The 13,462-nt window shown below is 40.6% G+C and overlaps 1 protein-coding gene and 1 long non-coding RNA gene across 7 annotated transcripts in view; one reads left to right on the top strand and one right to left on the bottom strand.

Moving 5' to 3' along the window:
- The window catches only part of ARHGEF10 (Rho guanine nucleotide exchange factor 10), a 170,578-nt gene that overhangs the window by 7,494 nt on the left and 149,622 nt on the right, over window positions 1-13,462 (bottom strand). For all 6 annotated transcript variants that reach the window (XM_005289689.5, XM_065590165.1, XM_005289688.5 and 3 more), the window contains one exon: window positions 1,289-1,411. In XM_005289689.5, coding sequence (XP_005289746.2) covers window positions 1,289-1,411 — 123 coding nt within the window. The remainder of the gene's footprint in view (window positions 1-1,288; window positions 1,412-13,462) is intronic.
- LOC122173555 (uncharacterized) overlaps window positions 1-13,462 on the top strand; it is a 124,854-nt gene that overhangs the window by 88,760 nt on the left and 22,632 nt on the right. Inside the window, exon 2 of the long non-coding RNA XR_006174113.2 lies at window positions 5,096-5,162. This is a non-coding gene — a long non-coding RNA (uncharacterized LOC122173555). The remainder of the gene's footprint in view (window positions 1-5,095; window positions 5,163-13,462) is intronic.

Here is a 13,462-nt window from a genome sequence, read left to right as displayed (position 1 = left end):
AAAGGTTTTTTTTTATGACTTTAACTATGATTTCCATACAATCCATCTATTTTTAAAGTTTCTCCTAAACATTAATGTTTTTAGGTTTGCCAATTAAAAACATAATGTTGTCTTCTCTTAAGTTATTGATACATATTGTTATTTTTCTGAATAGTAGTCAATCTTATTTTTATTTTTGTAAAGTTACAGGAGTTTTGGTTTTAAAAAGTTTATTATGGAAACTAGATATAAACTGCTTGGCTTATAAGGTCTTCCTGCTTCCCTCCACAACTCAGAAATTCTAGGTGAAGTTCTGAAACCAAACTGTAGCTTCACCTATGCCACATCCAGCACACCTTTTTGAACCTTGCTTTATTATGGTAGTTAAGATCAGAATTGAAATGTTTCCAAAATGTCGGCAGAGTTCTGATGTTTCTATCTCAGAAATGAATAACTACCAAAATAAGCAAAAAGAACAGGAGTACTTGTGGCACCTTAGAGACTATCAAATTTATTAGAGCATAAGCTTTCGTGGACTACAGCCCACTTCTTCGGATGCATAAGTGGGCTGTAGTCCACGAAAGCTTATGCTCTAATAAATTTGTTAGTCTCTAAGGTGCCACAAGTACTCCTGTTCTTTTTGCAGAGACAGACTAACACGGCTGCTACTCTGAAACCTACCAAAATAAGGTGCCTTATCACTTCAGCAGGCCCCCAAACACTATCGTTGTCAAAAGCTAACCAATAAGTCAAATTTTACAGTTCAAGACCTCAATGTTATGAAGTGATCATGTCACAAAAATAACCAATCAGGAAAAACACTGAACTTTCAATACCCATCTCTCCAAATGCAGTATGCCATTTCTCTCCAAATTTGGAAATAAACACCCCCTTGACTCTCCTCTGACATGCCAATTTGCTTTCTGGTATAACATTTCCAAAAGCTGTAGAGGAGAACAACATTTCTCTTTACAGTGGAAAGGCTGTTCCAATCTTAGACACAGAGGTTTCTTCCCTCCATAATACATGGCTTGAAGAACTAATCTCCATCCCACTCTGCCTCAAAAGAACAACATCAGTTGTAGTCATGGACGCTGATTTAATAAAGCAAAAATAACAGAAGACAATAGAAATATGTTACAGATATACAATAAAACTAAGTAGGATCAACAAATACTCATAAAAAAGCTCAAACCATGTCTATACAATACACAAAATTTTACACATTTACTTGATTTATTGACCAATGTACTGCAAATCCAGTCTTCAGCATACCATCATACAAAAATATATGAAAAATTTTACTCACCCGTTACTTTTGGAATTCCTTGCAAACGAGGCACTGGTAGTGCTACTATAATACCCAGATTTGTTCCAACTAACAATAATCCATGGCACACCAGCAGACTGGTCACAGAAACACGTTGGTGTCCTGTGAAATTCAGAGAGAGCTGCATTATTTAACGGACATAACCTTTGATTTTGTAAAGGTAACCTACAGTAAACTGCACATAATTACATTGTTATGGGCTCTGATTCAGCAAAACATTTAAGCAGAAGCTTAAATATTTTGCTGAAGCAAGGCCTTGAAACTTTACTTGCATGCCATATAACCCGCATGAAATGAAATTACTTTTGAAATGCTGCTGAAAGCAGCTATATATTACTTCTACAAACAGGTTACTTTTACATATTCTTCGTAGCAACACTACAATACTATATAATACAAACAGAATTATAAAAGGCTACAGTGTTACATTGTGTTCAAGACTCAACACTGTCCATATTTCATGAGCATAACTGCATATTTTTCTACTTTTCTGTAACAGTTTGGTGTATTTTGGGATTGCTCAAAATCCTCATAGCTTTTGAGGGGGAAAAATATAACTGATTGATTCAAAGCACATGGACTTTCAAAAAGTCTTTAACAGCCTCCCTCATGAATGGAAACTAAGTAGTTCTGTGACAAGAGGTGACATTATGTCCTGAATTAGAAACTGGCTAAGAGACAGAAACAAAGAGATGGACTAAAGTGTTGGCCTGGGTCCCCCAAAACTCCATATTAGGTTAAGTATTGATTTATATATTCAGTGAGGTTCTGGCATAGCAGTGAAGAGTGAGACGGCAAAATCTGCAGAGGACATGACATTTTTTAGTATGGCCATTACTAGAAAAGATTGTGGAGAACTCCAAAGAGATCTAATAACATTAGGTGAATGGATAGCATGATGCTGATGAAATTCAGCATTGACAAATGTAAAATAACGCACATGGAAAGGAATAATGTAAACTATTTATACATATTGCTAGGTTCCACATTAACTGTAACCACTTAGGAAGAAAGACTAGATCTTCATTGTGGACAGTTCAATGAAAACCTCTGCTTAGTCTGGAGTTGTGGTAAAATAAAATAAATAAATAAATAAAAAGGCTAGGTTACATATAGAAAGGGATAGAAAATAATAATTAGAATATCAGGATTGAATTACATTTCATTATTTTACATTTGACAATGTAAAAAGTTTCCTCTATGGTGTCATTTCTTCAATGTTCCCTTTCTTGCTGGTCCTTATAACTTGTATCTCTTTTGTAAAGTAATAGAATGGATTTTTCAGCTATCTGGAGTAAGAATGTATGCCAGAGCAAAATGGCTTCAGATTTATTCATTAAACCAGAGGTTCTCAAACCAGTGGTCCGCGAGCTCCATCAGGTGGTCTGCAGATTGTTCCCTCTAAGATGTGCGCCTGGGCGGCCAGACACGAGAGAATGAAGGGCCACCCACCTAATTAGTGGAGCCGCGCAGGCATAGCTCCACTAATTAGGTGCCTGGACCCTGGAGAAAATGCACATGTAAGGTGAGGTGGTGGCCTTGGGGGGAATAGAGGGCAGGTGGGAGGGGACAGTGGGGTGAGAAGACGGGGTGGGGGGAATTTGGGACATGCAGGGCTGCGGCAGCCAGAGAAAAAGGCGACTTTCCCCAGCTCCAGGGCTACGGCTGCCAGGGAGAGATGGCCCTCCTTCCCAGCCCCAGCTCAGGGGCTGCTGTGGCGGGGTAGAGAGGGCACATCCATCACCTTAGAAAGGTAAGACTACTGGTATTAAAATATGAGTTATGTGCTTTTATTTGTAAAACCAAAAAAACATTAATTATTATTAAGGGTTTTTTTTAATATAGCGCTTTTATCCAAAGTGCTTTACCATAGTTAGCTAACAGTACAAACAACATTTGGAAAGATCATTAAGTGGTCTGCAAAAAAAAAAGTTTGAGAACCACTAAATTAAACAATAAACAGGGGACAGAAGATTTTGATTAATTAATTGAAAGCCTGGAGAGCATTGGAAAGCAAAAGCACTGGAGAGAAAAAAGGATGTTAGAATGTGTAAGGATAAAAGAGACAAAACAGTCATCAAAAAGCATGTGAGAGAAACAGTATGGTCTTATAAAGCAACATCTAGCAGCGCTAGTCAAATCTACTTACAAATATAAATCAGGCATAATGAAAAAATCCACAATATTAGTTTTTCTCTTTCTCCCTCCCTCTCTCTGGTATAGCAAACAATAAGAAGTCATCTTAGCATACAATTAAAGTTCTATGTCTACAAGTAAATTATTATGTGTCTTGTGAAAGCTTAATATTTTTAACTGAAATATAAATGAGGAGATGTGTTAGGTTTCCAAAGGGGAGTATGCAAGCGTGCTCCTTTCACAGCTGATCAGAGGGTCAGACTTGAAGGAGACTGAAAATTCTACCCTTACAGTCAGAGGGTAGATGGCATTAAAGTGATTGCAGCTGGATGAAAATGGAGAATGGAAGACATCTATCAGAGGAAAAATCATCATATCCCAGATTGATGCCAGAGGCTACAGCCTTGATCTGTTTGTGAAAGTGAAGGCAAATAAAACACATTAATAAACCAATACATTTCCTTGTTGAAACAAAGAACCTACTAAGCAAAGAACAGTAAGTATTATACATGGTACCCACCAAACCAAACTCACATCTTCTAATATCAGGTTGCCTTTCATACTCAGATATTATGCAGATATTTCTATATACTAATTATGATTTTCACAATTGCACAATTTCATTAGGCTTAGTTTGGATGGGCACAAACCAAAATCATTTCTAGTTATCTCTGAACTTGAGAAGATCTCAAAATACACAACTGATTCCAGATTTCCAAATTTAGCAAATATCTTAATAGACCAAAATGAACCAAATCCTTGGTTCCACACACCTCTGAATTTGGGGGTTTTCAAGAGCCAAATTTTGTGGTTTAGCTCATCCATAATGCAAACAAGCTAATGTTCCTAAATATATAACATCTTTGGGTCCAATCCTACTGTTCTTAAGCAGGCAAAACTCCCGTGGTAGTTTTATCTATCTAAGCACTGCAGTAATGGGATCTTCATATATCTAATATCTGCAATGCCTTTTAGGGTGTTCAACACTGGGGAAAAAATCTCAATGCCTGTCTTCACATTTAGCCTTGAAGCAAATTCCAACTGGTAATTTGCACCTGTGAAGTAACATTATTATTTCCACATGTGAAAACAGTATGTGATTTGCAGGCAAAATAGAGTCCTATATATAGAACACAACCTTATGCATGAACCACTAAAAGTGAGGTCAAAAGGAAAAGTGCTTGCTTCGAATCTTGGGAAAGCAGGAAACATCTGCATGTGAATACGTATTTTTGACATAACTTATAGTAATGTGTGATGATAAATAAAACCACTCATAAAAAGGTTTAATTGTTGTTTGCAAAATAAGATTTGTAATCTTGCTATGGTGTGCAAATCTGTGACTTTTAAAGTTTGTTTATTTTATCCCAGGGGGAAACAAATGCAAACAAGCAATGGCCCCTGATTAATTTAATGTGTTCTATCTAAAAATAACTACAACAACAAGATATTCACCATTACAGTCTTCAAGAGAAGGTGATAAATATAAAAGCTAAATATTAGTATTCCTGTTTTAAATGAAATCTTTCAGATGAAATTGGACTAATACTTAGTGGAATTGTTAAACTAGTAAACTTAATAAGACCCTGATCCTGGGAAGACTTATGGACATGCTTAATTGAGCAGGCTCATTTATTCTGTTTTTTTCAGGTTCAAGCCTCCATCTAGATCTTCCTCAGGTATCAGCTTTTGACTCTGGTCCTGCAACTGGATATGTGTAAGTGAAACTTTTGCCCCTACACAGAGCCCTCTGCAGTCAGTTCTATGCAGGGATGCACCTGCACAGATTCTGCTGCAGGATCTGGCCCAACCTGCAAATTAAACTGCCTAAAAACCCTACAATGCTGTGTATTGTATCAGACTACCCTCCCGGCTTTCCTTCTTTTTACTCTTTTGTAGGACGGCAACTTGATAAAAAAACCCTTTAACAGCGGTGAGGGTTTATTAACTACAAATGAGGGTACTTTATTTTCTATAGAGAGGAAATGAGAAAATGTTTTTTCTTTGTCTCTCTTTCTCATCAGTTTCCAGGAAACACATTCGTAATGTTAGAGGATAAAGAACGGAAACTACCCCTTTGTTAGATAGGTAACTTGTCATCATCCATAAGCACAAAGAAATCAGATAGTTCAGGGTCAGCAGAATCTCTCTCAAAGGACAGACTGCATTACAAATTTTAAAAACACCTGGGAAATTGTTTGGTTTGAGGATATTTAAATATCAGTGTTCTTTACTGAAAAATAAAATGTGTGATCATGAAAAAAATACAATCTAGTTAATAAAAATGTGGCATGTGTATAGTATGACTATTAATTAGTAATACTTTAAAAAAACCTAGTGAACAAGGAAGCATGGTATACATGCCTTAAGTAGACTATATGAATTGTGACAGGGGTTGTTGCAAAGTTGCCTATTTGAACTGTGGACCAAATATATTGGGCACAAGTTTGCCCTCAAAGGCAACATATATAACATATTGGCAAGAGGTGTATGCTCATGCCACACCTAGTGTCTTTTCTACAAAGGCTACTAGACCTCTTCTGTTACCAGCTAAAGGGGTTGGTCCTTTGGCTATAGTGGTAGCAGGGTGTACTGAGCTGAAGATACTGGGTTCTAACCCCTTGTGTTTGCTGGTATCTTGCGATTAAAACAATTGCTATGTTTAAACTTTCCAGTATTCTAGAAACTGACAGTTCTCTCAGCTTCATCTTTTCCTCACACCAGGCCCCCCATTAGATCCCTCACCCGTTTCATCTCCTGCAACCTAATCCACTCCCATACATTCCGTTGCATTAAAAACATAGGCCCAGCAGCAGAGAAAGAGATCCATCAGGAGGCCATTTATAGTTCCCCTGATTCCCAGGACCAGTCTATGTTTGCACTGAGGCCCTGGATAAATCAGAGTAATCTAGGAGCTGCTCTAACTTATGGCAGCTGACTACATGTTTAAACATTGCACCCACTGAACATAGTTAGATTGGAGCATGCTTGGGCCACTTCCCCTCTGGAGCTGAAGCGTGGGGGCGCTCGTTCAACACCAACTGAGAACTCTCTCGCACCAGAGGAACTCTCAGCTGGCCGATTCCTGTTCCTTTTGAGTCACATAAGTAGTCTAAAGGGCCAGAATACAACCAATATCCAGCCCATAAATGGCAGTATTCAGGAACTCCCAAGATCATGGGAGTAACTGCCTTCCACTACAGATCTCCTCTCCCCTGGCACTACCTCCCCAAGCAGAAGCCATCAGATGCCTCCCTGACAATGTATCAGATGGAGAAAAACACAATGATATTATCGGTTCATATTTGTTATGGGCTATGTCTGCTTTTTTATTATTCAACTCTGCCAGCTTGCAGTTATTAGGAAGACAATCCTTTCCTCTGCCATTTCCTCCACGTTTCACTCTTGTCTTACCGTGCACTCTGCACTAGGTTGCAATGTTACCTTTCCCAAGGTAGAACAGGAACATTCTTTGTGGCAGGGAAGGCAGGCCGTGACATTGAAAGCTGTGTTCACATGGCAATAAAATTGTGAAAACCTAATGCTAAATTACTTTGTGTTCTGTTACTTCAGCAGAGCCATATAATTCAAAGTGACCTTTCCCTCCTGGAGCAGTAGGAGACAGACAAAAGGATTATAATTTTCCTCTCACTCACACTGATTCTACAGTAAATGTAATTCCATTAACCGCAATGGATCTACTGAGGTAAAGAAGAGCAGAATCACAGCAAATCCCCAGGGAGCGAGTTAAGCTGGTTTTATGGCCCCTTCGTGTGCTGAGAATCTGATCCAAGGAGTCCAGATTCTTGATAGACTTGTCATGACATTGGGTCTATTCTTCCTGTAGCAAACATTCTCTTGTATAGGCACATTAGGAGGATTTTTAGACTAACTTCTTCCCCCTGTTCTTCTCATCCCTGAGTTCAATAAACCGTGAGCTTTTACTCACTCTTCTTTTTGCATGTTAATGAGCCTCTGTCAAACTGCATACAATTAACTGGGTTGTTCCATTTAAAATACAAACATTCCCTTGCAGCACACATCCGAGCCCTGGATGGACAGCATGAATCAAATGCCCACACACCCCTAAGCATTTCTCAGCACAACACATTACAATACAAGACTTCTAAACATGCAGTCATTTCACACCACTCCTTTTTAGCGCCCAGCATATTACACACCGTCTGATGTGGTCTTTGGCTGTTTTTGTTTTTAATTGTAAAAGGCTCTGAGCAAATTTATTATGCAAACCACCTACTTCTCTCTCTTTTAACCTTCTTGGTTACAATGTTGTGGGATCATGCTCAGAGATCCAAGAACTGCTACTGAATAACTGGAATGCATTTCATGTTTCAAATGGACGCTATTGTAGCATTTTTTCTGCACAATTTCCACTTTTAAAAAAACCTTTGACTCACAGGAGAGGTTTTTGAAAGAAAAGAAAAACCCTAAAGTTTTGAGAATTACACAAGAGGATATTAAAAATAGCCAAAACTCTTTTACAGGAAAATGTTGGTCAATTACATCAATTACATCAGCCTATTTTATTACCATGGCAATGACAGCTTAAACTAAATATTTTCAAGATGACTTTTTTTTCATTACACTCATAGAGAACAAACATTTTCAACAAGGAATTCAACACTTTCTTTGCACCACTGTAGGAAATATTAACTTAGTGTTAATCTTCTGTTTATGCGGATCCTCATCCTTTTGCACAAATAGGACAAATTAAATGGAATGGCCCATTTAAACACAGAGCAAGAAGAAAATTCAGTAACCAGTCTTCAGTGTGGGAGTTACATACAATTTAGAATAGACTCTTAATAGAGCACTGTAAAAACGAAGAGATACTAATGACACCATTTACAGTGGAGCTTTATTTTGAAGCGAATGCGATATATAGTAGGTAGGGTGAGACGATAAGTAGGTAAGAAAGGGATTTATTTTTTAAATCTAAAATTTTATACACTATTCTGTTTAAGGAAAGAAATACTTTCAGTGCCAAAAAAACTGATCATTGTTCAAATCAAAGCAGCACGCTGCCCCTCCCCCCCCCACCCCCTTCCCCGGTGCTGGGCTAAGCTGCACTTGGGGCACATGGGTGCAAGTGATCTGAATATCATCCTTAGGTGGACCTAATATACCTGGATTTCAGTAAAGCGTTTGATACTGTACCCCATGAGGAATTATTGGTTAAACTGAAAAACATGGGGATCGATATGAAAATCCAGAGGTGGATAAGGAATTGGTTAATGGGGAGAATGCAGCGGGTCGTATTAAAGGGTGAACTGTCAGGTTGGAGGGAGGTTACTAGTGGAGTGCCTCAAGGTTCGGTTTTGGGACCCATCTTATTTAATCTATTTATAACTGACCTCGGAACCGATTGCAGGAGTGGGCTGATAAAGTTTGCGGATGATACGAAGGTGGGAGGCGTTGTAAATTCGGAAGAGGATAGGGATATCCTGCAGGGAGACTTGAATGAGCTTGTGAATTGGAGTATCAGAAATAGGATGAAATTTAATAGTGAAAAGTGTAAGGTGATGCATTTGGGGATGACTAATAACAAATTTAGTTACAAGATGGGGACGCATTGGTTAGAAGTAACGGAAGAGGAGAAGGACCTAGGGGTCCTTGTAGACCGCAGGATGACTATGAGTCGACAATGTGACGTGGCGGTGAAAAAAGCCAATGCTGTCTTGGGATGCATTAGGCGAGGTATATCTAGTAGGGATAAGGAGGTCTTGCTTCCGTTGTACAAAGCGCTGGTGAGACCTCATTTGGAGTACTGTGTGCAGTTCTGGTCTCCCATGTTTAAAAAAGACGAACTCAAACTGGAACGGGTGCAGAGAAGGGCCACTAGGATGATCAGAGGAATGGAAAACCTGTCGTATGAAAGGAGACTAGAGGAGCTTGGGTTGTTTAGTCTGACAAAGCGAAGGCTGAGAGGGGATATGATTGCTATCTTTAAATATATTAGAGGGATTAATACAAGGGAGGGAGAAGAATTATTCCAGCTAAGTACTAACGTGGATACAAGAACGAATGGATATAAACTGGCCGTGGGGAAGTTCAGGCTTGAAATTAGACGAAGGTTTCTGACCGTCAGAGGGGTGAAATATTGGAATGGCCTTCCGAGGGAAACGGTGGGGGCGAGGGACCTGTCTGGTTTTAAGATTAAGTTAGATAAGTTTATGGAGGGAATGGTTTAATGGTAAAACATAGTAGTAAAGAAAACCAAGCAATGGTAGGTAAATAGCATAATGGCTAACAGGGATCAGGATGGAGACTCTTGCCTATATGCTCGGGGTCTTACTGATCGCCATATTTGGGGTCGGGAAGGAATTTTCCTCCAGGGCAGATTGGCTGAGCCTCTGGAGGTTTTTCGCCTTCCTCCGCAGCATGGGGCAGGGATCTCTAGCAGGAGGGTCTCTGCCGATTGAAGTCACTAGTAACAGGATTGGGGACTTCAGCAGCAGAGTCCAGGGAAGGGGTAGGGACGGTTTTATGGCCTGCAGCATGCAGGGGGTCAGACCAGATGATCATAATGGTCCCTTCTGACCTTAAAGTCTATGAGTCTAAATAGGGAGATTTGGAAAGAAAAATGAAACCATATCTTTTAATACCATTGAAACATTTTGGACTTGGAGAACTTTGACAAGGAGACGGACTGGAAATAAATGAAAAACAGGCATGAGCCTAAATTCCACTGCAGAGAGGCATGCAGCCAGATTGCAGGCTAAATTTTGATACTCTACTTTGGCCAATAATTGTTTCCAAACACTTAATGAAATGTGAATAATTGAGGAGATGTCAATCTCCTGATAGACGCTTCCCCTTCCATCATGGCCAGCTCTGCCATTTCCTCCCTCCTCCTTACAGCCAGTTCATGTCCAGCCTCTCCTGAACAATCCTTTCTAAGTTAGGGTTGCCAGGTGTCCTGTTTTCGACCGGAATGCCCGGTCAAAAAGACACCAGCAGGTCCGGCTCCTAGGCAGTGGGGGGAGCACGGGGCACCGCGTGCTGTGCCCGCCCCAAGCACTGGCTCCACAATCCCACTGGCTGGGAACCATGGCAAATGGGAGTTGGGGTGATAGTGCCTATGAGCAAGAGCAGCATATGGAGCCTCCTAGCCCCCCCACCTAGGAGCCGGACCTGCTGGCCGCTTCCTGGGCGCAGCACTGTGCCAGGACAGGCAGGGAGCCTGCCTTAGCTCCCCTGCACCGCTGACTGGGAGCCGCCGAGGTAAGCCCGCACCCCAACCCTGAGCCCTAATCCCCTGCCACAGCCCTGAGCCCCCCCAAACCTAGAGTTCCCTCCTGCACTCCAAACCCCTCATCCCCGAGCCCACCCCAGAGCCTGCACCCCCAGCCCAGAGCCTGTATCCCCTCCTGCACCCCAACCCCCTGCCGCAGCCCACAGCCCCCTCCCAATCCCAAACACCAAATCCCTCCCCAACCCACAGCCTGGAGCCCCCTCCTGCTCCTCAAACCCCTCATCCTCAGCCCCACCCTGGAGCCCACACCTCTATTGGAGCCCTTCCCCCCTTCCATGCCCCAACCCCTTCCCCCAGCCCAGTAAAAGTGAGTGAGGGTGAGGGAGAGTGAGGCATCGAGGGAGGGGGAATTTAGTGAGCAGGGGTGGGGCCTCAGGAAGGGGTGGGGCATGGTCTCAGGATAGGGGCGGGACTAGAGTGTTCGGTTTTGTGCAATTAGAAAGTTGGCAACCCTATTCTAATTGTTTCCCTCCTTCCCATTGCTTTTCCTTTTCCTGGCACTTCTGAGGCTCCCACTGTCCTTCCTAAGTGGGAGTCTCTCCCCTTTGCTTCCTTCCACGTTCCCAGCAAAAGACTCCCCTTGTCTCTTCCAACCCCTTATGTCAAAACCTCCTCCTGCTTACTTTCCAAAAAGGGATGTCATGCATACCAGAGGTGTTTTTTATCAGATAAAATCATGTTTTTTACTGCCATGGGAAAAACTACCAATTCCAGTTCAAGGCATTTTCTGTTTTAAAAACTGTTTCATTAGCGCACACCACATTACACTTCATTGTAGTTACGTATTCAAATTGTGATTACATAAGGTTGGAGATTTGGAAATTAATTTAGGGTTGTACAAATAAAAAGTAAAGCCGCAGTAGGCGTAATATTAATATATGTAATATAATACTGAACATCGAAATGTCTACACATTTTAGTTCAGTATTTTCTCAAGGAACTTTCACATATCATGACTCATATTTCAGTTTTCAATATTATTTAACTATTATATATACTAAAAAACTATTATCAAACTGCTAAATATTTCCCAATAATTGTCACTAGTATATTCTGGTAATTATTTTATTTTTCCCAGTTGATTTACCAGTGCCCTGTCCTAAACTAGTTTTTCCCTGTTAAATTGCCAACCCTGTTTCCAAAACCAGTTCCCCTCTTTCTTTTTAGGAATCCTAGACCCCTGAAGCATTTCTATAGTCAATACAGAGGTCACATTTCTTATTCCTAACTCATGCATTCTCTGCTTTAAAACTATTATTTTGCTATTGTCTACAAACTTTACTGTTGGTAGCTGTGAATGTGAGCACATGCTTTAACACATTAAATTAATCCCATAGGGTAATAGAAAGAAACCTACATAAACAAAAAAACATTTGGAGTAAGGTCTTCAATCTTTTATTTTCTGTAGTAAAACAATTACATGTGTATTTTTAAAAAAAACTAAACTGGGTTGCCACTTTAATTGTTACAGCAAAAAAAACAATCGTTATATTACAAATAATTATTTTCAGAATAGGATTAGATGCCAAGATGTCATTGTAAGAAAAGAGAATAGCTACCTTTAATGAAATTATGATTAAGGATTATCTGTAATTCTAGCAACCTGTTAAATAAAGAGTAGATGTTCTCTGTGCAATGCTGCTTTTGCATTTCACAGTGTGCAGTGGGACACCATCAAGTTATAACCAAAAAGTATTAGGAAAAGTAATCTCTAACTAATTGCCCAAATTTGGAAAGCGATGCATGCAAAAATGCATTTTTGCTTTCAGTCACTCGAGGCCCAGATATAGTGCAATGGACACACACAAATTAGGATGCCTGTGTGTAACTTGTGCATGTGAATACATATACTTTTACATGTACCCTTTTGAAATATGGGCAAAGCTATTCTATTTTGAGAATTTATCAGGTGGGCTATTTCAGCATTGATTTTATTATTTATATCCTATTGTAGGAAAAGATTGAATGTACGGTGACATAAGTAATAGTATAATTTATTGTGCTATCAACTATTCAGTTCTAACAAGAAAATTAATCCTGAGTCTCAAGTGCAGTCAAGCTCAGCACAGGAACCCTGTGGGGTGGGTCGAAGTCGTCTGTAAGCCACTCACCATTGTAGTCCCTCAATTCCCAGGGCAAGTGAGTTCCTGGTATATATTTGAGCAGACTTGGGGCTGTGCTAGCCTGCCAATTTGTAACAGCACCTGGCAGCCAGTGGCTTTATGCCATCCTGGGATTCCCTTACATCAGGGGAATCCCTAGCTGTTCATTGGGCATAAAAGGTTGTTACAAGGAGGAGGGAGAAAAATTGTTCTTCTTAACCTCTGAGGATAGGACAAGAAGCAATGGGCTTAAGCTGCAGCAAGGGAGGTTTAGTTTGGAAATTAGGAAAAACTTCCTAACTGTCCGGGTGGTTAAGCACTGGAATAAATTGCCTAGGGAGGTTGTGGAATCTCCATCATTGAAGATTTTTAAGAGCAGGTTAGACAAACACCTGTCAGGGATGGTCTAGATAATACCTAGTCCTGCCATAAGTGCATGGGACTGGACTAGAAACCTCAAAGGTCCCTTCCAGTTCTATGATATTGCAAAAGACCAACAGTCCTAGCCTGATATCCTGCCTATGACAGTCGCTGGGAACCACAGCGAGGAAAGGAGCAGAACGCTGGCAGCTCCTCTGGTGGCTGTACCGCCCCCATCCCCGGCCACCCAGCCCTGTGCTCTGGTGGGGCTGCTGCTGT

Source organism: Chrysemys picta, chromosome 3, assembly GCF_011386835.1.
Source record: "Chrysemys picta bellii isolate R12L10 chromosome 3, ASM1138683v2, whole genome shotgun sequence".
Classification (NCBI taxonomy): domain Eukaryota; kingdom Metazoa; phylum Chordata; order Testudines; family Emydidae; genus Chrysemys; species Chrysemys picta.
This window is presented reverse-complemented; position numbering and strand designations above follow the sequence as displayed.